This window comes from Lynx canadensis, chromosome F2 (assembly GCF_007474595.2).
Source record: "Lynx canadensis isolate LIC74 chromosome F2, mLynCan4.pri.v2, whole genome shotgun sequence".
Taxonomy (NCBI): domain Eukaryota; kingdom Metazoa; phylum Chordata; class Mammalia; order Carnivora; family Felidae; genus Lynx; species Lynx canadensis.
In genome coordinates, this window is record NC_044320.2 from 49,027,853 (window position 1) to 49,052,250 (window position 24,398).

At 36.6% G+C, this 24,398-nt stretch overlaps 1 protein-coding gene across 4 annotated transcripts in view; it reads right to left on the reverse strand.

Moving 5' to 3' along the window:
- Positions 1–3,216: 3,216 nt before the first annotated feature.
- The window catches only part of CPNE3 (copine 3), a 49,284-nt gene continuing 28,102 nt past the window's right edge, over positions 3,217–24,398 (reverse strand). For all 4 annotated transcript variants that reach the window (XM_030303950.2, XM_030303953.1, XM_030303952.1 and 1 more), the window contains 9 exons: positions 21,290–21,388; positions 19,101–19,187; positions 18,274–18,333; positions 17,655–17,788; positions 13,384–13,438; positions 13,006–13,057; positions 9,708–9,841; positions 8,363–8,599; positions 3,217–6,326 (listed from right to left, as the gene is read on the reverse strand). In XM_030303950.2, coding sequence (XP_030159810.1) covers positions 6,216–6,326; positions 8,363–8,599; positions 9,708–9,841; positions 13,006–13,057; positions 13,384–13,438; positions 17,655–17,788; positions 18,274–18,333; positions 19,101–19,187; positions 21,290–21,388 — 969 coding nt within the window. In that variant the 3' untranslated portion in view covers positions 3,217–6,215. The remainder of the gene's footprint in view (positions 6,327–8,362; positions 8,600–9,707; positions 9,842–13,005; positions 13,058–13,383; positions 13,439–17,654; positions 17,789–18,273; positions 18,334–19,100; positions 19,188–21,289; positions 21,389–24,398) is intronic.

Below are 24,398 nucleotides of genomic sequence, written 5' to 3' on the forward strand. Positions count from 1 at the left end.
GTTCTGACTGCTCCCCACTCTAAACTTCAACATTTTCTCATATAAACTAATTTCTTTCCTTACATATGCTCTAGCACATATCTTATTCATTCAGTTTTTTCCCACGTCTATTAGGGAGCACCTACTAAATGCCTAGCTCTCATCTGGGCTCAGGATAAAGCAATGGATAAAATCATAATAAACAAAAACCCCCGATTTCTTGGAACAGACATGACAGTGAGTAAAGGGGACAGGAAACAAGATAACTAAAACTTAAGCAGGGAAGAAGGATAGACGGTACTGGGGAAACAGGTACAATTTTTTTTCCCCAATATATGAAATTTATTGTCAAATTGGTTTCCATACAACACCCAGTGCTCATCCCAAAAGGTGCCCTCCTCAATACCCATCACCCACCCTCCCCTCCCTCCCACCCCCCATCAACCTTCAGTTTGTTCTCAGTTTTTAAGAGTCTCTTACGCTTTGGCTCTCTCCCACTCTAACCTCTTTTTTTTTTTCCTTCCCCTCCCCCATGGGTTTCAAACAGGTACAATTTTAAACAGAGTGATCAGCATATACCTCACTGGGTGATACTTGAAAGAAGACCTGAAGGAGGCAATGGAACAAAGCTCACAAGTGCTTTGTTCTTCAGGAAGAGGGAGAGAGTTCTTCAAGAAGGCGCAACAGCCAGGTGTATGCCAGGCACATTGACATAAGAGTGAGAAAGCCCATATGGTTGGAGCAGAGTGGCCAAGGCAAAGATCAGTAGAAAAGAATTCTAGAGAAGGAGAAGCAGTCTTTGAAGAGTTGGCAGGATTAGTAACTTGAAGGTAGTGATGGAGAATAATTTGTTGAAGTTGTGGTACTAGAGAAAATGAGCTATAAAGTGGGTTGTTATTGGAAAATGGGATCCTTGAGATTAGGAAAGGGTTTGCTATGGGTAGAAAGAAGGTCCAGAAAATGACCTTAAGAGTGAGGGCTGAGGTAAGGTCGAGAACAAGATTATTACAAAGAGGAATAGAAAGTGGTATAATCTAATGATAAGAGATTCAAAGAGATCAAAAGCCAAAGGTTTTAAAGAGGAGACAAAGGTTATCTAAGGTAGAAGGGAGGACCAAGGACACTTAACCCATCCTCCAATCCCAATGGTAGATCAGGAAGAGAAAATAACTAGAGAGGACTACAGAGGAAGGGTTTGTTCAAAAAAAGTACTGATATAAGGGATTACGCTAATGAATGACCCAGTTCCTAAGGGCGGAGTGGGAGGGTTTGGGCAGTGGCAGAGAAATGGGGTGTGGTCAGGATATGGATTGTACAGAGCCAGAGGTGGGTTTGAATGAGGAAGTTCATGATCTGAACTTCTTGTGAGAACTGGCAGGATCAGTCCTGACAATCTTAGGACAGTGGTGGGGAGAAAGGAGTGCTGGAAAGAGGGGAGAAAGGAACATCTTGCCAGCAGTGTTCACGGGTTCCTTCTGTACTCGGGACTACAGATGCCTGAAGGCGTAAGAAGGGATAGTCGTACTTAAGCACGAAGGGCTTACTAGTTCTTTTTTTTTATTATTTCATTCACTTTATTTTTTTATTTTAGCATCATACACTATCTTCTTTTCCATATTAGATTATAAGCTCTTTGAAGAAATTTTACTCATTTTGACATTGCCTGTTGATTGCCAATACTAAGCTACTCAATAAATATATGCTCAAAGTGAATACCTCTTACTGGATAGAATAACTGGTTGAAAAGAGAAATTTATTTCCTCTTCAATCATCTTTCTGAGAACTCTCTTGAGCTCCCAATTCCTGATATTCTTCTGAGTCTGGTCCTAGAAGACCAGGTGCTATTAGAAAACCTGGTATGTTGAATCTGCTTGTGAAAAGGCCAAAGATATCATGGCCTCCCTTTCTATTGTAAGAAGTAAAAATTCTGCTGATAATATTTGTCTCACTCATCACGTCTTCTTGGGGAGGAGAGAATCAATAGCCAAGCCAGAATAAAATTCTCCAAGGACACTGCAACTTGCTGTGAGTTTTCTGGGGAATGTGGCTGAATATGGCCATGCTTGGTGACAAGTGACAAAGGTCATGATCTTGCTACAAGCAAGGATTTGACAATCCTGGGGATCTGTGTTGCCATCAGGTGTGAGCCAGCCTCTGGACCACTATGGAATTGATAAGATATGGGCCTAACAGATGATTTGATGTGGAGTCAGGGTTGTGGCAGGAAAAGCACAGAATTCAGAAACTAACCTAAAATCAAGCACTTAGCAAGTGACCAGACAGCTGAGTTTCTACCAGAAGGTAACCACCACTGACTCCCTCCTCAAGGCCTCAGGAAGGCAAAGCCATTGGCAATAGGCATCCATCATCTAACCTAAAATCTGAAGCCCTCCAGTTTTTCAAAAACATGAGCCTGATCACATCATTCTTTTGTGTAAGTTGATTCAGTGGCATCCCAGTAACTTTAGTCTAAGCCCGAACTCTCTTGCATGCCCCTGAGGTCTCACAGGATGTAAACAACACCAACCACTCCATTTTATCTCTCCTCCCTCCTACCACTTTCCCACCCACACTTTATATTTCAGCACACCTTAAGTTCTTTCCATTCCTAAAAGTCTAAACTTGCTGTTGACCTAACCCCATATAAATGCTTTTAACCCTCTTCACCCAGCTAACGTTAGCTGGTCTTAGCTTAAACGGCACATCCTCAGGGAACTGCTCTTTGCCAGATGGACGGGTCAAGTCTCCTGCTACAATATGTTACATCATACACTGATCTCATGTTTCTGTAATTACTCATTTAATGTTTTCTCTCTCCACCAGTCCATTATTTCTATGAAGGCAGCAGCTGCAGCCCCTAGGTCACCACTGTATCCCCAAGGCCCTGCCCGATGACTGCAACATAACAGAAGCAATTAAAACAAAAAACAAAAAACGAAAAAGTAAGGTGGGTATACTGCCCTGCTTAACACAACTGATTCAATGTGAGCACCATATTGTTTAGGCCATCCAGCTATAAGCTGAGAACCTATCCCTTGCACCCAGAAATGTATCTTCAATGCATTCATTATATTTTAAATGAATAACTCCTATAAAATAATAAAAAGCCCCAAACTGCTCAGTGCAGCAATACATGAATACAGGCCACCCTAAATACTATATTCACTTTATTTCTAATTTTTCTACTGGTTTTGATAACAATTTAGAGAAAGAATAAATGAAAACAAGGCACCATTATTGAATCACATCAAGAAATAACTTTATCCAAAGGGAATTCAAATGGAAGATATATTTAACATGAATTCATACATTAGTAACTTATACACTTGTTATCAAGTACAACATCATTAAAGCACAAGATAGTCTCTTGCCAATCATAACCAAACCTCTGGCTTCCCTTATGTGTCACTCCCATGACTATCAACTGCACACAGAAAGAGACTAGAAGAAATTTATTGAAGATGGTTTTCCTGGAAATTTATAAAATGAAAAAGGCAAAATATGTCAAATAAAGCATAAACAGCAATGGGGCCCAGAACTTTTTCTGGAAAGGGTGCCTAAGGCACTACCAAAATGAACAGCTGTAAATTCCTGATCTGACTTTGAAATTTTATGATCTTAAAAATTTCAATTCAAAGCACAAGGTGACATAACCATGCTAATTGGTATATATTATTTTCTCAGTGCAGGCATATGTGAGAAATATTACGTTTGCCCAGGGCACTGTCACCCCAATACGTGTTTGTAAGACAGATGATCATATGAGACGGGAAAGTCAACTTGGTTATTTTTTTTAATGCATTTTAAGAACTGGTGACAGTGCAGTGCATGGTGGCACAATAGGGAAAAGGACTATTTTTATACAAAACAATATTTTATACAAAACAGTATGTGATGAGGTGAAATGGTGAAATAGTAAGAATTTTACCAAATCATAATTTAGAAACTGTAAATGCTTTTATTCAGAACCGCAAAAAGGCATCAATTATCCTCATTTGCTGGAATCATAGTTCCTATGAATAATAGCATCTACTGATGAACCTGATCAAGAATGAATTTTTAAAAAGTAATTTAAAAATTGGAATGATTCTGGTTAAAACCAGCATATAAAATTATGAAGACCAAATCAGACAGTAGTGACAGAAGTACCAGTATTTGGCTAATGAAAACAATGAATGCTCACGACCAGTGGTTCCCAGGTGCCCAGTGCTGGTGACTCAGGGCTGCCAGCAGCTGGTTAAGGGGAGGGAGGAGGAGGACCAGTGAGAGGGACTCTGGACCCTGCTCCAGCGTAGAGAAGCTCCACTTCTATCTGTTTCACCATACATTGAGGATGTGTGTATATCATTTTTTTTTAAGGCTTCAAAAAAAAATCCTGAAAACCACAGCAATATATATATGCTGTTTCCAAGCACACAAAGAGAACTGAAATCAGGACATCTGAGACAACAAAGGCTCCAAAGTACTGGAAGAATTATCAGTTTTTTTCTCACTTAACTAATGCTAAAATGATTTGTCAACTGAGATATGCCATAGAGTAACAGCCTATTAGTTAGGCACCTTCAAGTTAACAGCACGTATGCAGACGCTAGCTAGCTAAGTGGGAAGGCAGGAACTGCTCGCGTGAGTTAGGCAACCACAAGCACAAGCAGGTCTCCTCTTAGCCTGACCTTGACAACATGCGACTTCTGAGAAGCCAAAGTTCTTCATGGCTGAGAGCTCATCTCCCTTCGACATTTCAGAGAACGAGAGATATGAGCTGCGATGCAAGTTTCAATAAGAAGGAAAGGCATGTCAGCAAGGCACCGGGTGCATCCACTTAAGGACATATGATAAACAATTTTTAACATTAAATTGTTAGAGATGATTGGCCAACATATGAATATGCATAGTACTTGGCACACAGGTCCTTTAATAAAATGTTACTGAATCTATTCTGAAAATGTCTGAATATGTTCTAAAGGGTAAAAAACAGAGAAAAAAATAATTCTACTCTAAAAAAAAAAAAGCACGTAAAGTCCACCCTATCCTAATGCAGCAGCCGTGGGAAATTTTTTTTTTAAGTTACAACAGGTTTTATGCTGAATACATACATTCTGGACTTAGGAAATAACACATTATTAAAATGCAAAATTTGATTTTGATTAATACATGACCACTATCATGAGTTTAAAAATCAGACTAAAATGTTACTAAAAAAACGGAGCAAATGTCTAAATGAATCTGTACAAATGTACAAATCAATGTATGAGATCTTAGCAAGGAAAATATAAAAATTGTCTTTTTTTAATAACTAAAGTATTTCATTAGTTAAAAGGGAATGGAATTCTGAATTTCCTCTTTTATGTTTGGTCTTCATAGCTTCCATGGACAAAGCAGTCCTAACCATTTTAGCAAATTCCAATTAAAATACTCTAATAATGTTGAATCTAGGATAAACTATCATCTATGCAGATACAGAATCCTGAATGTCCCACATAGTAAATGAAAAGGTCGAATCTGACCATGTTTACAGTATTCCACAATAGAAATAAAAGATCCAGAAGGGCAAATAAAAATGGCTTACTTACATGAGGTTCCTTTTACCTACTGATTGTACATTTTAAGAATTGAATATGTACCTTCCCTTCGAATGATTCAGTATTATTTATGAAGTCCTAAGTGAATGCATACTGTTTTGTAAACTGCAATGTCTAAACTGCAGCAATTTTGAGGCAAAAGTGAATGAAGTTTTATCCCATGGAAAAGCATTGAATACAGTTATAGGAACAAATTCAATATCATGTAATATAAGAAGTTCTTGTCATCAGGTATGGACATTGGTTTATAAAACATATATTGCCTAGAACAAAGTACAGCAACCTGTAAGTCACATCCTAGCAATTTTCCATTCTTTCTAGGGACAAACATTCAAAAAACAGCATTTTCACAATATGTAAATAAACAACCACAACCACCAAATCAGCTCTTCTCACGCGAGTTTCTAATCCTGATAGTGTCACTGCAAGTCACTAGCAATCACAGCACTGATTGAGCAGAGATGAACTTAGCACTTTCCTCCAAAAAAAGTATAAAAAGAATGCTTTAAATAGATATAATCCATAGAGACTAGGTTTACATCATAAATGCTAGGGATGAAAAGCATGTAAAATAACAGATTCATGATTTGGGGTGGGAGAGGAATCCATTGCTCCATACAGCACAAAAGAATTCTGCTCCTGTGGCCATGGCTCCTTTCATTTCTTAGCTGGGTTCTTGGGAGGAAGGAGTTTGTATGTGTTGAAGTAGCCCACCACCTGCTGGGGGATCTCTGCCAAGACACACTGAGCAAGCGCTTCTTTTGGAGCCTTATGAAAAACAAAATCAAAGTGACTTTATTAGTAACCAAATTTATACTGGCATTTTGATAACAGACTAGGAATACCTCACCAGTCAGTAAGAAACAGTAATTCCCAATTCCTAGGCCTGTATCTTGTTTTAGGAATGGTCTATGAAGCATGGAATAAGCTAAGTAACTAATGTTACTTAAGAGTGTTTTATTACCCCCACTAACATTTATCAAGTCCTTTTCTGGTGCCAACATTTTGGCATTTGACAATTTTTTTGTTCCTTAGCTTTTAAATGTGGGTCTTTCATTTACTTAGTGTTAATTTTTTTAACTTTATATTTTGAAATACAGATTCATAGGAAGTTGCAAAAATAATACAGAGAGTGTTCACCCAGCTTCTTCCAAAGGTAATATCTTATATAACTATAGTGTAATATCAAAACCAGGAAACTAGTAATGGTACATTTCACAGACCTTACTCAGATTTTACCAGTTTTATTTTACATGTGTTCATTTGCATGTGTGTTTGCATTATTCTGTGTAATTTTATCATCTGGGTAGATCTGTATAACCATAACCACAATAGAGATACACAATGGTTTTGGGTGCCTCGGGGGCTCAGGTCATGATCTCATGGATCGTGAGTTCAAATCCTACATCTGGTGAAATCGAGCCCTGCTTGGGGTGAGCTCCTGTCCAGCTTCAGGTGAATCCCACTTCTCTCCATCTTTCTTTCTCTCTCTCTCTCTCTCTCCCCCCTCCCCCGGTAGTATTCTCTCTCTCCTTCTCTCTCGCCCCTCGTTCACTTGCACCCTCTCTCTATAAAAAAAACAAAACAACAAAAAAAAAGATACACAACAGTTTCATCACCACAAGGATCCCTAACATTACTGCTTTTAATCACTTCCCCCTACACTGACACACTGGCTGGTGGGAATGTAAAAGAGCATAGTTTCTTTCAAAATTAAACATGCAGTAATCATACAACCCAGGAACTGCACTTCTGGGTATTTATCCCAGAGAAATAAAAACTCATGTTCACACAAACACCTGTACATGAATGCTTATAGCATGTTGGCATATAATAGACAAAATTTGGAAACAATTAAAGATGTCCTTCAATGAGTGAATGGTTAAATAAACCAGTATACCTATACCATGGAATACACCTCACCAATCAAAATAAACACAAGCAACAACAATGCAGAATACTATGCTGAGTGAGAAAAAGCCAATCCCAACATTTCTATAACATTCTTGAAATGACAAAATTATAGAAACGGAGAACATATTAGTGGTTGCCAGGGGTTAAGGCAAGGTGGAGGTGCAAGGGAAGTGGGTGTGGCTCTAAAAGGGCCACAAGAGGGGTCCCACAGGTGATGGGCCTTGTTTACATCAATGTCTACATCCCAGCTATGATTCTGTGCTGCAGTTTTACAAGACGTTACCACTGGAGTAAACTGGGTAAAACAGGGTCCTGAGAGATTTTCATCAAGTCAACTTCCAGTTTGACAAATTCATCATATACTTGTACAGAATTTTTCTGTTGCTACATACATAGGTAAAGATAAAATAGATCTTTTTTTTTTTTTTTTAAATTTTTTTTTCAACATTTATTTATTTTTGGGACAGAGAGAGACAGAGCATGAACGGGGGAGGGGCAGAGAGAGAGGGAGACACAGAATCGGAAACAGGCTCCAGGCTCTGAGCCATCAGCCCAGAGCCCGACGCGGGGCTCAAACTCACGGACCGCGAGATCGTGACCTGGCTGAAGTCGGACGCTTAACCGACTGCGCCACCCAGGCGCCCCAAGATAAAATAGATCTTAAAACATTCACAGCAACACCACTTATAACAATTTATCATATAGACTGCAAGAAACACACAAGTACACAACTTGAAGCAAAACTGCTGAATCTAATCAGCACTCTTCAAACCAAAAATCCACACATCCTCTAACCCCAGACTCCCACTCAACCACTTGGTTATGGATTGGTGAAGGTCTGTGGTCAAACTCCTTAGTGTATATGAAGAATAAGGAGGAGTGGTACTCACATTCTGGAACTGTCTGAAAGGCACAAACTGGACGATATCTCGGATGGCTACCTCGCCTGATGGGGACCGCAGACTTCCACCGTCACCATCCAGAAACTCCATGGCACTGAAGTCAGCACCTCCCACTCCAACAATGATGATGGACATAGGAAGCTTGGCAGCATTAACTATAGCTTGTCTGGTCTCATCAAGGTCTGTTATCACACCATCAGTAATGATCAAGAGCACAAAATATTGCTGCCAAAAAAGAAAATTATATCCACTGAGCACAGGAGCTCCCAAACAATAAAAGCAACAGTTAAAAACATCTCCAGCTTGATGAGTCTTTCAGTCTCTTTCTTATTCATTTTCCTTTCCAGTCTCTACCTAGGATACCATCTACATAAAATATTCTAAGACTCTCTAATGACAAGGAAATTTATTTATACAAAAATTGCAGGTTCATTAAAAATGCAACAGACCACAAAATACAGTTGGTATAAATATACAGAAGCAAGACATCTAAATGTCAGACATTAAACTTTTAGTGAGCATTGGAATAAACACTTTGATGTAACATAAGTATTAAATATGTTAAAGTATCGATCAAGAGAGTAAGTGGCAACTCTGTTTCTAAAAGGTCAAATATGAAAGAAGCAGAATTGTTTATCAAACTAAAGTGCACTTTTTGAAAAATGGATACGGTTTGGGAGGAATCTTTCTCTCAATACTGTCATCTCTGATAAACATTTTTAGAGAATGGTAAAATGTTACATAAAGTTGTTACCCCATCTTTTGGATCATTTAAGTCTAGAATGGAAATAAGTTTTATAACAGAGCAATCACGTGCTAAGTGTTCACTCTGCCCCAGGCACTGTGCACTTTATATGAAGTATATTATTTCACTTTTCAGCAGTTGTATGAGGTAGTTATCCCTGCCTTACTTTTGGGTATAAAAAACTATGAAACTAAGAGAGATTTGGTATCAAAATCCAACAGATAATGGTTGTCTAATTCAGACCCTTTTAGGACAGTAAGTAATTTTTCATCACTAACTGAAACAGTAAATTTCCTCAAGCCTTAATTTGTTAAGTCTACCTTTGAAAAGATAGGTATTAGCCATTTCTTTTTAGTAGAACCTATCTAAGAAAATTAATTCAAATGGAATAGAAAAGACTCATGAGTATAAGGGTTATTTTTTTGTTGTCCTGCTTTTAATGATCACTAATTTAAAAATAACAGATGTTACTCCGAAACCAAGGACAGCTATCTTACTATTTCATGCTCTTTGTATCTTGATGGATCTCGGCACCAAAGGCAACTACCAACCCATATTCTCCCTGTCCCCTGGCACTACGATACTTACAGAAGCTGTCTGTTGTTGTGTTGCTGCAGCAGCAAACCTGGCCACATGATTTATGATTGGAGAAAAATTAGTTGGTCCATAGAGTTTTATCTGAGGAAGGCAGGCCCGATATGCCTCTACAATGCCTTGGATTCCTAGGCCAAGAAAAGCAGTATTAAAAATTGTCAAGCACAATTTAATTGTTCATTGTTCACTACACCTGTTAATTTAATTAATATACACGTATAATTATATATGTATATATATATATATACACACACACTATATTGCTTTAAATAGTTAAAAATTCTATATTCAAGAGTTTCTCTTCAGCCATATATTACAAAACTTTATAGTTATGCTCTATTGCAAAAACCTGAATGCCTCCCTCCTCCAACCAAAGGCATTTATTTTCATCTCAGCCAAATTATTCATTAATCTATAGTAGGACTGTTATATTGCTTAATTTTTGTTGTTTTATGACTAAGACTCTAATGAAAAAAGAATGAAAAAGGTGCTGTATCATACAACTGACGATAAGGCGTAAGTAAAAGTTATTGATTAAAATGGAAAAACTTTTGCATAGATGGCCAAAGATTCTCTGGACTCAGACGGCTATAATCCTAATGTTAATTCTAGTCAAGGGTTTATTCAGTAACTTAAAGATTAAGCATGGTATGATAAACTGTATAGTTCTAAAAACTCATTTCCAGCTTGTGTATTACATTTTGCTGCAGAAATACTAATGTGTTTGTTGATGCAGTACCGCCCAGGCCTGCCGAGATGTTGCATAGTAGAAGACGGGGCAGGGCCATTTGACTAGCTTTGACCACGCATGTAGATGGACATGACATTCATGTCTAAGTAGATATTTTAAGAACCACTGCCTATTTTCACCAGCAATCTTGCTTTTTCCTTCTGCAAAGAGAGCAGAACATCTCAGTCAAGATTCTGAGTCCCAGAAAGAGAAGAAATAACGAGCAGACTAGCCACATGTAAAGGGATATATAAAGTGAGCAAGAAATAAACTATTGTTATTATAAATTACTGAGAGATTGGTTATTATAACAGCACAACTTAGTGGAATTTGAATGGCATTCCTGGTAAAAACACTCCTGATGAAGTTTTAATGTGACATACATGCCTGTTGAATCTACCCCTAACATTACAGTGTCAAGGATGCAGGTAAGATACTAGAAATCCTCAAGAAATTCCCCCACTATACTTGTTGAGATCATTAAGGAAATCTGCCTGAAAAAATTTTACATGTAAACTAAAACAGGTGTCTTGCTTTAAACATGTCCAACAGGGGGTGCCTGGGTGGCTCAGTCAGTTAAACCTCCGACGTTGGCTCAGGTCATGATCTCATGGCTCATGAGTTCAAGCTCTGCATTGGGGTCTGTGCTGACAGCTCAGAGCCTGGAGCCTGCTTCAGATTCTGTGTCTCCCTCTTTCTCTGCCCCTCCCCTGCTCGCACTCTGTCTCTCTCCCTCTCTGTCAAAAAAATAATAAATAATTTTTAAAAGTTCTATTAAAAATGTCCAACAGAACAGAGATCAACAAGGAAAAGAAGTATATACTTGATTTAAAAGCTTCACAAGACCGGTGCTCTCCTCTTAACATTTAAGAGTTCTAATTAGCTCCTATTAGTCACTTTGAAGTTAGGAATAAGTCTCATGAACATCCTTTGAGAAAGTGACTAATTCATATGTACAGGTGATTTTACATGCACAAGGTGAAGCTGTAACTAGTGGTCAGTCAGTTCAGTGCTAACAAAAATAATATTAACATAGGCCAGCAGCAGGATCTTACTGCAATGATACATGCTATAGAAAATTTGAGTCCTCACAGCAATAATATTCTTTTTCATTTTTATCATTTCAGTTTGCTTTTCAATCTGAAGATATATAAGCTGTTAATTAAATTTCTTCACAAATATCCATTGCCTTCAGTTCCTCCACTAAAATTAAATTATGCCAAAATCCTTCCTTTGCATTAAAGGAACAAGCAAGACATATTATTTCTGGGCACCTAAGTTCAATGATTAATCAAGAAAAGGGAATTCAACTCCCTTGCTTTAAAATAAGGCGTATTTTTTTTTTCAGTACAGTATGTCCTCTGTCTAAAACCAAATGGATTATTTTTTTCAGACTATAAACCAAAAATAGAAAAGCTATGCTTGGTGACAGCCCAAAGATGGGCTCATTTTACTCAGAGTAAATGAACTTCTAAAATGAACCTTCACATGACGTAAGTCATCCATATTTATTGGCAATAAATAAAACCTAATTAACACCAAATTCCAAAAATTGTTCCAATTTCATCATAAGCATGAAACACAGTTCTTGACAAGAATTGCTATTCCCGATTTCAAATGACTAGGGATAAAAAGGTCACAACCAGCCACTGAAAGTACATCAAAGGAACACTGAATTAGTATGGAAAATGTGTCCTAGAAAAAAACAAGAAAACCCTAATACAAACTGTTCCCAACAAAATGTTCATGCTCTTCTGCTCTATGAATACTGTTCATGAAAACTGAAGATAAGGAAAGAACGCCCTCTTCTGTTAGAAATCTAAATATTCTGTAATTGTCAAAAGGACCCTTTGCAGAAAATTAGCTTATTGGCTACAATTTTATGCTTCTTTCCCTACCTCCTTTTCCTCCTACAAACAGTTCAGACTTGTATCATATTGTGGGACATTTGGCATTTTAGGTGGATTGTTCACTGGGGTAAAAAGGAGGAAACACTTGGATATGTGAGGTATAAAGAAGAAAATGAAATGAAACAGATGTTGGTTTTCTGCTGTCTATGTAGAGGAGAGCCACTGTGGGAGCTTAATTCTTTGTTCCGTTGTTAGCCCACTCAGATGTAATCTGAGTAACAAGTAATTTGATGCTGGACATGTTTTCCTTGTAGAGAGTGGCTGCTACTCTGAGAAAAGCTTCACAAATCTGTATATATTCAATTACTTGTTTTATTAAAGGTTTGTTTTAAAACCAACCTGTATGTGAAAATAATATGATTACGAGTATTGATCTGTTCTCAAGACTGAGAATCTTGTTTTTCTATTGAACCTCTCAAGGTAGAGCTTAGCCAACAATCATCTTCATAATAGATTTGCACCATTATTATCTTTACCACTTGAACCAACAACCTAGTGTAATTCTTCCACTTTATACAACAGAATGTTAAATATGTCACAAAAAGAAAACGAGGAAGGGAATTTGAGTAGTATTGAATCACAAGAAAACAACAAGTAACAAACACTAGTGAGGCTTTCTGTGTAAAATCTTCCTGTTAACTTTTTAGCTTACCGTTGCAGTAGGGATTGGATGGATTAAAGTTCATTGGAAATTCATGTGAAACCTGTCAAAAGATGAAAGGACTCATTAGACCCTGTTTTGCTTTTGTTGGAGGGAAATATTTAAAATAGGATTTCCTGGGGCGCCTGGGTGGCGCAGTCGGTTAAGCGTCCGACTTCAGCCAGGTCACGATCTCGCGGTCCGTGAGTTCGAGCCCCGCGTCAGGCTCTGGGCTGATGGCTCAGAGCCTGGAGCCTGTTTCCCATTCTGTGTCTCCCTCTCTCTCTGCCCCTCCCCCGTTCATGCTCTGTCTCTCTCTGTCCCAAAAATAAATAAACGTTGAAAAAAAAAATAAATAAAAAAAAAAAATAAAATAGGATTTCCTCTCACCTGCCACTGAGGAGGTATCTGAGCTCCAAAACCAAATGCTGGAAACATTTTATCACTAAAAAGAAAATTTGAAAAAACTGAAAGGTAACTTTTTTCTCAAAATAGAAAATTTTATCTTTGTTCATAATAAAACCAATAGAGCTTGTTTTAAAAAAATTCAAAATCTAAGGCAAATACAAAGATTAAACCCATAATAACCACTAGAGAACCAATGTTAATATTTGGCAACAATCACTCTAAGTATTTTTCTGTGTAACAAGGGTGAAAAATGTCTCTGTCTATATATATATTTATAAAACTGGAGTTTATATTCATATTTTATAACATACTCTTTTCTACTTAAATACTGTATATCATTTTGCTGAATAAATATGTAGATAAATCCATAAAGCCCTAAAAAACAAAAGTTCATTCGCTTATAGCAAACTCATTTGGCAGCAAAACCTGACCTCAACTGATATGAGGTTATTTATAGCTTTTATTCATACTACTGAATATGAATATTCAAACATTTGGCCACAGAAACATGGTGCAAAGTCACATATAAAATTCTCACATTTCTGTAGCAAAATGTATGAATATTTGGCCCCAGTGGTATAGGGATAAGGGATTATGGACCTGAATATATAACATCATGTGAATGGCTAAATATTCCACTGTATGGATATTCTCCCACAACCAATAAACATCCAATGCTTTGCTCTTATAAAACACTGTAATGAACATACTAATTTTTCTGCTGGGATATTCTTTTTATATTAATTCTTAATTGTTCTTTTTGCGTTTAGGATAGAACCTAAGGTAGACACATTCTACACTTGCAACATGAAAAAGAAGTAAACACCTATTTTGGTAAATGTACGTTTTTTGGGGGGTGTCTATTTCAGCAGTTTGTCTATATTCTATACAAAATAGTATGCTAACAGGGGCACCTGGCTGCCTCAGTTGGTGGAGCATGTGACTCTTGATCTCAGGATTGTGAGTTCAAGCCCCATGTTGGGTGTAGAGATTACTTAAAAATCCACCTGGGTGGCTCAGTTGGTTAAGCATCTGACTTCGGCTCAGGTCATGATCCCACGGTTCGTGGGTTCAAGCCCCGTGTCAGGCTCTGTGTTCACAGCTCAGAGCCTGGAGCCTGCTTCAGATTCTCTGTCTCCCTCTCTCTCTGCCCCTCCCCTACTCTGTCTCTCTCTTTCAAAATCAAATAAATATTAAAATAAATCAAATCAAATCTTAAAAAAAAATAGTGTCCTAACATATATAGGTATGATTTTAGGAATACAAATTCAGTTCTTCTCTAGTTTAGCAGCTGTAACAACCCCTTTCCCTAAAATGTCATCTCTATCACATCTCTATATTAAGTTCAAGTACACCCTAGGCTCTATTTCAAGACTTGTTTTGTTCCACTGTCATGTACTAGTTCTGTAATATTAATTAATACACCTTTTTTTACAGTTTATTTATTTTGAGAGAAAGAGATCAAGCATGTGGTGGGGAGGGGCAGAGAGAGAAGGAGAGAGAATTTCAAGCAGGGTTCAGGCTGTCTGCACAGAGCCCGATGAGAGCCCACGAACCATGAGATCATGACCTGAGCAGAAGTCAGATGCTTAACTGAGTGACCCAGGTGCCTCTAATTAATACAGCATTAAAATAAGTTTTAATATCTGCTAAAACAAAACTCCCCTTCATTTCTTTTTTTTTCCCCCCTCAAAAATTTCTTGGATTCATTTTTCCCACTAGGAAATTTTAAAAATCATTTTATCAGGGTTCTATTGCAATTTTGATTAGAATTGCTTAATTCTGGGATAATTTTTATATATTACATCATTATGACATCTGCCTATCTAGAATCATGGTATAGCTCTCCATTTAAACAAGTTTCCTTCTTTGTCTCTCAGTACAATTTTGTAGTTTTCCCTCACTAAAGATCCTAGAACTCTCTAAATTCATGCTTATTTTTTATTGCATCATGAACTGTGATCTTGTATCTGCTATAATTTCTTCAATTGGTTATTGCTGGCTACTGAGAAGTTACTGATTTTTTTAATTTTATGTTGTATCTGACCACCTTTCTGAACTCTCACTGATTTCTAATATTTTTTTACTTGATTCTCTTAGGTTTAAATTTATTCCTTACAGGTTTGGTAGAATTTATGTATGAAACTGTCTTGGCCTGGTTCTCCTGTGAGGAGTGGCTCTTTGGACTATACCATTCCTTCCATGGTTCTAGTCTCTTCAGGCTTCCTGCCTCTTTGAGTCAACTTTGCTAATTTAAAGCTTCCCCCCAAAATCTTCCTTTAATCCAGATGTTCCAGCGTAATAAGTTTTATTGAGTATTAACTTACAATTGTTAATTTTTTTTGGATCTATGCTTATAATCTCTGTCTCATTACTAATATTCTATGCATGTTGTTGGCAAGATTTGCCTGTGTTTTGTTGCACTTGCAAATAATCATCTTGTCATTTAATTTATTCATTTAATGGTGGTTTTAAAACTTTCCAAGTCCCTTACTTTTGGTGCTTAGAGGACATACAGCAAAGTACACAATATAGCCTGGAGAGCATGTCTCTGGAGCAGACAGCCCAGGCACAATTCTGTTTCTGCCAGTTACCAATTGAGTCACTCTGGACAAGCTACTTAACTCCCTATGCCTCAATTTTCTCATCTACACAATGCAGATGATAATGGATGATAATAGTACATATGTCACAGCAAATTATAAAGATTAGATGAGCATCACATAGAAACTACATTAAATTGTGCCTGACACATGATGGCTCATACACAGATAGAATCTGCTATTATCATCATATCTTTATTTTTTCTTCCTATTCTTTAATTTTATTTTGTTGAAACTCTATTTCATTTATATTTGATTTTTCTTCTTTAAAAAATAAAAGCACGTAAAGCCAGAAATTTTCCTCTATTAAAGATAGGACCATGTATAGTCTTCTTGTTTCCTTCTATTTCTAGATAGTCTGTTATTATAGTTTGATTTCCTCTTTCATCTAACAACTACTTAAGGTTTTTTTAAATTTCCATATGGTAAATTCTTTTTAGTTATCCTTTTGTATTAACTTCCAGGTGGCAGTCTGAGAAAGAAACCTTATAAATTTTTTATTCTTTATATAAACTCCATTTTAATTGTGTTGCTTTAAAAGTTTTATTATAGGAGAGCCTGGGTGCCTCAGTCAGTTAAGTGTCCAACTCTTGATTTCGGCTTTAGCTGTGATCTTGTGGTTCGTGAGTTCAAGCCTCACATGAGGTTCCATGCTGACAGTGCTGAGGGGCTCCATGCTGAAAGTGTGGAGCATGCTTGGGATTCTCTCTCTCCCCCTCTCTCTCTGTCCCTTCCCCATTTGTGCTCTCTCTCTCTCAAAATAAATAAATAAATACTTAAAAACAATTTTTTAAATTATTTCTAGCTATTTTCAGTTGAAATGCTTTCATACTCTTTTATCAAATATGTCCATGGTTATATTTCCATTTTGGATTATATAACAAAGTATTCTATAAAGTAATTTTTTATTACATTTAATGAGTTTTGACTTAAATCATACTAGGTTGATATTGGAATTGCCACCTTTGCTTTAGATTAGTTTTCATTTGCCTGAAAAGATTACCTCTTTAAATGTTGTAACAGATTAATAAAAAGCTCCATCAATTTGTGTAAGGGCTTTTATCATAAAATAATAGGCAAAGGCAAGTGAAAATTTATACTGTGCTCTAAGAGATCCAGAACAAAAATGTATTAATGTAGATTGCTTTCTATTGTTTGAAATCTATATATTGAGAATCTATTCAAAATATTTTATAACAGTTAAGTCAAGTTATCTCTTGGCACTTGTTCAAGGTTGCCATTAAGAAAATAATTTCACGGCCACTGGCAAGAAACAGACATGTTAGTAAATAGTGTCTGTGAATGTTTATAGAATGTGTCATCTGAACTTCAATCACACAGGTAACTTATTCCTAATGAGTAAACCCCAAGGAAACCAGATCAAAGAAACAAGCTTGTGAGCTCTTTATAACTGATCACAGCCAGAGATTAGAGGTCAAAAGTAAACACTAAGACTGTCAGCAAGAGAAAACTAGAAAAGACAACAGGAAAGAAATTTTAGGGATAAAGCTACCCCTACCATGCCCCTTCCCCTCCCCCCTGTCAACCCCAGCAGTCTTATCACCAACAACTATATCCAAGTACTAGCAGATGAAACAGAAACTGCCCCTTCTAGGGAATTATAAAAACAAATATTTTAGTCATACTCACGCATCATAATCTTGAATGACCAGTCCCACAGACCAGATAGCAGTCAAATACTCATTAACACCATTGGGGCTGATGTAATGAAGGGAATCAGGAGACCTTGGGTCGCCATTCGAGCCAGTGAAGTCCACTCCCACCTGCCAAATAATAATCGCAGCCCTTAATAAGGAAAAGCCTACACTCGATGTCCAGGAGATGAAACAAATATTCATCCCAGAGCCTGCTGCTACCATTTTCTAACAAATGCCTGGGCCTACCAGTTTTTCCACAGACAAACAATTAACGCTTCAGCATGAAACAATCTGTTATTCCTATTTTTTCTAGATGCCTCAAATCCATGACTTTAGATGTAGGGCTTATTTTTGTATGTTGTTTGACTAATGCTTCTATAATTTTAAATTGCTATAGGACATATTTGCTTTCCATCAGAAGAAACAGATCTGACCAACAAAGTTGAAAGCTTGTGGATGAGCTTATTAGACAACCTGTCTGAGGAGATCATACTAAACAGCTTGTATAAATCTCATCACTAAGTCAGTTTTACAGGGAAGGATAGAACACTGCAAAATGGTAGGAAAAAGTAATATGTTACACGACTTTTGAAAAAGTCAGTGTTACTTACAGTAAAATTCAGCTGACATCCTCCCATGATATAGTCAAGGAATGTGCATTCTACTGTAATCTAAAAACAGACAGCACTGTTAAAATTAAAACTCTTTTACTATACAAGAGATACAAAGAGCTCTCTGGCATACGTTTTTAACAGTTTAGAAACTGAACAAAACATGATATAAGCATGTGGAAACCACCCCAGCATTTGAGTTTAAGGTACCGCTGCCCCTACTTGTCATGAATTTGTATGATTTTAATTTGAGATAATTAAATCAATGTTAAGATTAGAATATTAATGGCCAAAGATGAAATCACTTTAGGTTTTAAGAAACTGGCAATGAATCTAATATGTTGAGACCTTTAATAAGCATAATAATTGAATTTTTTTAATAAAAAACAAAACCAGAGAAACCTCATTTGTTTGTTGTAAGAAATCTCTTGAATTTTCCCCTCTGTTTACAATATCTCAACTCGAAATTATGACCAGGATAGATGCACTGGGTCAGGTCGTTTCTGCTAATGCTCTGGGAAAATACCATGATGCTTCATATTTCTTACAATAAGGAAAAAACTTTAATAATCTTTTCTTTTGCTAAAAAGTTGTCAAACCTTGGAACCAAATTTACTTGAAAGATTTCTTTACTATTTCCTACTCTCTTCTTTTCCTTAAGGGTATCCAGATGCTCATGTGATTTTCAATTGCCCAAAATTCAATTCACATTTCTTAAGAAAAAACTTTAATATTCTTTGTCTGTTTGCTTAATATGTACCATATTGAAAAAAGAACTTGAAATGGGATCTCATTACACTTACTATAAATGGTCAATATCAACTAACCTCACAATGTTTCACACTGATAACACCTGAATTCTTGTAGCTTTTCTTCTTTTGCCTCTTTTTTTCATTTATGCATTCAAATTCCACCTATAGGAAGAAAAGACAAAATGTTAATTCTTTCTAGCAATACTAAAAATGCCAATGTGGGCCGCCTGGGTAGCTCAGTTGGTTAAGCATTCGACTCTTGGTTTCGGCTCAGGTCATAATCTCACAGTGCTTGAGTTCAAGCCCCACAACGGGCTCTGTGCTGACAGTGCAAAGCCTGTTTGGGATTTTCTGTCTCCCTCTCTCTCTGCAAAGTGTCTACCAAGTGGCAGACACTATTCCAGGCACTGAAAACAGAGATGGTAAGATATGGCCTTGCCTTTGAAGAATAAGAGTAGGTAAACCTTGCCATGGCAGTAACATTAAAAGCCTCATTCTGTCATGGAGGAGGGAAGGATCAAGATAGTTGGATTTAGGAAAACTCTACATGATCCATAAAGTATTACAGAGTTGGTTGTTCATTCAATATCTTCTAAAAGTAGTTCATTTACTGATTCTGAAGGATAGTGACAACAATCCAGATCACTCTTCATATTTAGTTCTTTTAGGTAGCTTGTTTTTGAATTGTTCAGATTTTTAGCATTTGCCATTAGTTCTGCTTTAAAAAAAATTCTTTAGGATATTTACAGCTGAATTTTGCTGTTTTAATTAAACTACTAGGTATGATTTTTTAAAGTTTATTTATGTATTTTGAGAGAGAGAGCATGAGAGCATGCGAGTGAGGGGGAGGGACAGAGAGAGAGAACCCCTAGCAGGCTCTGTGCTTGGGGCTCAATCTCATGAACCATGAGATCATGACCTGAGCTGAAATCAAGAGTTGTATGCCTAACTGAGCAACCCAGATGCCCCTAAACCATTAGGAATGATTTTAAAAGCCTTTCATGGGGCGCCTGGGTGGCGCAGTCGGTTAAGCGTCTGACTTCAGCCAGGTCACGATCTCGCGGTCCGTGAGTTCGAGCCCCGCGTCAGGCTCTGGGCTGATGGCTCAGAGCCTGGAACTTGTTTCCGATTCTGTGTCTCCCTCTCTCTCTGCCCCTCCCCCGTTCATGCTCTGTCTCTCTCTGTCCCAAAAATAAATAAACGTTAAAATAAAAAAGCCTTTCATACTTCACACAAACATTTTTGTATAGTCTACTTCTAGTACCTGGCCTTTGTGACCAGGGAGTAGGGACAGGGCTATAGATCTCTATGTGACCTACTAAAAATTCTAGTCTCATTATGTTTGTTTAAAACTGATTTCTCCCTATTACTTAAACCAAATGGCTCATAAGTGTTATTTATTTATTTTGTAGTTACGTTTTGATCTAAAACTATCGGTATCTTTTAGATCACCTCACTTACATGACTAGGTAAAAAAGACCTCATCTAACCATAACCTCTTATGTTTTCAAAGTCAAAGGCTATATGCATGAACATTATGCAGGTAATAATTCATATTATTCTATTTTAAGTAAGCTATAAAGAGAATTAATAGCTTATCTCATTCAAACTAGAAAGGAAATAAGATGGGAGCAGTTGATAAATTTTACTTATAAAATGCTCTGGAATAATTTTTAGGCACCTTGGTTTTAGAGACAGGAAAGTTTCAGAAGCACTTTTAGCAATATGTTGGGATGCTAAATAATAAACTGAATGTAGTTAAAGCACATTAATGATCTTGACAAAATTAGTGGCATTAGATGGAGGCTTAATATTACATAATTTGAAATACCATAATTATCCTTTTATCCTTTCCTTCAGTGAAGAAAAGTCGGAGAGAAGAATGAGAGGCATATTGTAAAAGTGGGTCCAAAAGGAATATAAATGTACACAGATCAAGCCCAGGTATTTATCTAGTGTTGTAGAACTTAATTATTATGACCAATGAAATACCAAATGCTTTAAAACTAGGGTTTTCCAATCAAACCACATATGTTGTCTGAAGCCAAAGGAAACCAAACCTCTAAATACAAATGTAAACTTATACTCCAAGATGAATTTTGGATCATCCAATTACTACATAAATAAAATCCACAGATTTCATAGCATTTTATAATACAGAGTAAAACCATGGCAAACTGTTTGCTATACCAAGGGGAAAAAAATGAAATAATAAATACATGGCCAACCATAAAGTACATTCAAATGACAAAGATGTAACTTACAGGTGAGTTTCTGGAGGCTTCTTTCAGTTTTGTCATGGTGGTTTGAAATGTTCCAATGAGATCATGTGACCCATCATTATCATAATCATAGCACTCTACCTAGAATTAAGTATAATAAGAATATATAAAAATCAACAAAATTTTGTTTAAAAGGATTGGCTGTAATAATTGAGACTTACCAGGAAGTGCCCTTTCAATTAAAATAAGTGAAAATGTTTATTATGCAGCTCTACTTAGAGAAGTAGGAAGTAACTTCCTGGAGGAGTAATACTGAAACACTTCAAACCCCAGCTATCCTTGGAATGGGGCTCTAGGATAGATCATAGGCAGACAAAAAGTACAAATATTGTTTAAATTCCATATTAAGCAGTTCCCAGTTCACCATCATGCTCTTTATAAGAGCTGATAAAATCAAAATGAAATTATGTCTTCTTTCTCATCCACTTCTTTACTTTGTTATCACTATACAACGACTAAAAGCCATCATCTGCAGGAAGAAAGGAAGTCAGATCCTAGACAGCTAAAAATTGTATAATTAAATCCTAGATGATTTAGAAATATGGAATATGTATTTCATCAGCTGCAATCTGGTAAGGCTAGGTTTGTATTCAGAGTTAGATATGATGAAGTCATATCTGCATCCTTCTGAGAATCAAAAGTCTTACAATAAAAAAGAAAATTCAAGGGAAAGAGTACTTGATCCATTGAGGAACTATCTATTCTAGGTCATATTGACTCTATTTCCATGTAAGACAGGGTGAATTCTAGTCTTACCTATGCCTCTGGCCAAATGTTTGCTCTTTCTTACAGCAGGCAGAAGAGAGCTGAGAGTATATTTGTTTATATTTTTGTTTTTGTTTTTATTTTTAAGTAGGCTCCACCCCCAGCATGGAGCCCGATGTGGGGCTTGAACCCACAATGCTGAGATTAAGACCTGAGCTGAGATCAAGAGTCTGATGCTCAACTGAATGAGCCATCAAGGCACCCCAAGAGCTGCATGTAATTTTGTGCCAAGTTGACAGAGTAACCAGAGGGTAAATATTCACAAGAATACCTGATTATTCATTGTAATGAAAAAATTAATGTGGTGTGAACTGTTAGCAAGGAGAGGTGTCCATTGTGATCACTGGATAACTAACATTTTTAGAGTGCTTTATAATTTCAGAACAGATTATCTCATTTCTGCAAACATTTTTATGTGCACTGCACACATTCTCTACTTAGGCTTGTGAAGTAGGCAAAGGAATTAAATAGTCGTAGAAGATGGTATGTTTTATTTGGTAACCAATATAGGTAAAGCTATGCTGAGGGCACTTTTGAATTCTTCAAGAGCCTATGATTTAAAATAAAAGCCTATAAGAAGTGATTTGCCAAGAAAGCATTCTTTACAAAGTTATATTAATTGCCAAGCTAAAATGCTTAGGGATTCTATATGTTCAGCCAGCAAAATGATTTACCTTCTTCTCAGTTCTATGAGAAGTAAACTAAGCGCCTATAACAAGGAGTTTTTCATTCCTTACTAATATTTTCATTAGTATTCAGGAAGACTAAAAACCAATCAGTAAAAACAAGGCCGAGAATTGCAATTTTGAGTAACAGTAAAGGGTTTTTATTTTTAGAAACACTTTGGTCATGCACCAATTATGACAGTTTGATTCTTGCCTTATGTATCTGGTATTTAATTTTTAAACCAAAGCCCTTTATCTGACTCTTCAAAGTATCAGGAGAAAAGAAAATTAATGATCTTACTATTTTTTAATAGGGAAATAAAATCAAGATAAAGCCAAAACACTCTTAATATTTTCATGCATTTTTAATGCATTTCTTTAAATTATGGAAAATAGAACTGGACCTTTTTTTTTTAGGCAAGCTCTATACCCAATGTGGGGCTTGAACTCACCACCCCATGATCAAGAGTAGCATGCTCTATGGACTGAGCCAGCCAGGTGCCCCCAAATTTTGCATTTTAGATTTGCATTCAGCAAACTCCAATTTATATATAAGATCAAGCTTTGATAAGGCCAATTTTATTTTTAAGAAGCTTATGAACATCTAAAACTCTTCATATGTTTAGACTGACTGAGACTTCAGGGAATGTTAAAATATTTTTAAACTGTAATTTCTGATAGCACACTATAATAAATATACAGGAAAACCTCACTGTTGCCCCACTGAAGGCAAATGTTTGGCGCTAAAGAAAGATGTAACATTTATAATACTGGCATATGGTCAGATATAGTTTGAGGTAAACGATATAATAATTTGTGCCATTTAATTTCTCTTCTCAAAAATACAAAAACTAGTACTATTGGCTGTTTTAAACAACAGTATCAGCAGTGCTTATGAAATTGAAATATATGCATATATACATATGCACATATGTATATATGTAAAAGAATGTACACACCACACAATACTACATTCACTAAGGCATTCCCATTTTAGGCAAGGTGGTAGCATGCATGATTATTTCTTTTATTCATTTGATATTATGAAAATAATAATACATGCTGGAGTGATAACACTGGCACGTTCACACAGCAAATTACCAATTATTCTGACTCTATTCTGTGCTCTAATGTTCTTTGCTACACCTCTAAACAGTTTCCAAACACCACAAGAATCACAGATGTATGACTTTGTGATATTGCAAAGAAATAGAGAACTAAAGAAAGACAGTCATGATATGGCAAACCAAATTGTGTACAGTTAAAACAAACTGAGAAACTTTTAAGAACGGAAGACATTCATCAGAGAAAGCTCATAAAATCAGTTTACTTACTATAATAAAATAGCCCTGTAAGCATGCCACTGTGTGCAAAAGAAAGTTTAAAAAACATTGTTTCATTGTTAACATATTATTATAAGCAACCGGTTATGTTTTAGGCATTTTTTCCCCCAGCCTTTCCTGTTTCTCAGAGCTAATAAAGTATCAACTTACTATTTTTTTTAATCTTTATTTATTTTTGAGAGAGACAGAGAGAGAGACTATAAGCAGGGGAGGGGCAGAGAGAGAAAGGGAGATACAGAATCCGAGGTAGGCTCCAGGCTCTGAGCTGTCAGCACAGATCCAGACGCAGGGCTCGAACTCACGGACCACAAGATCATG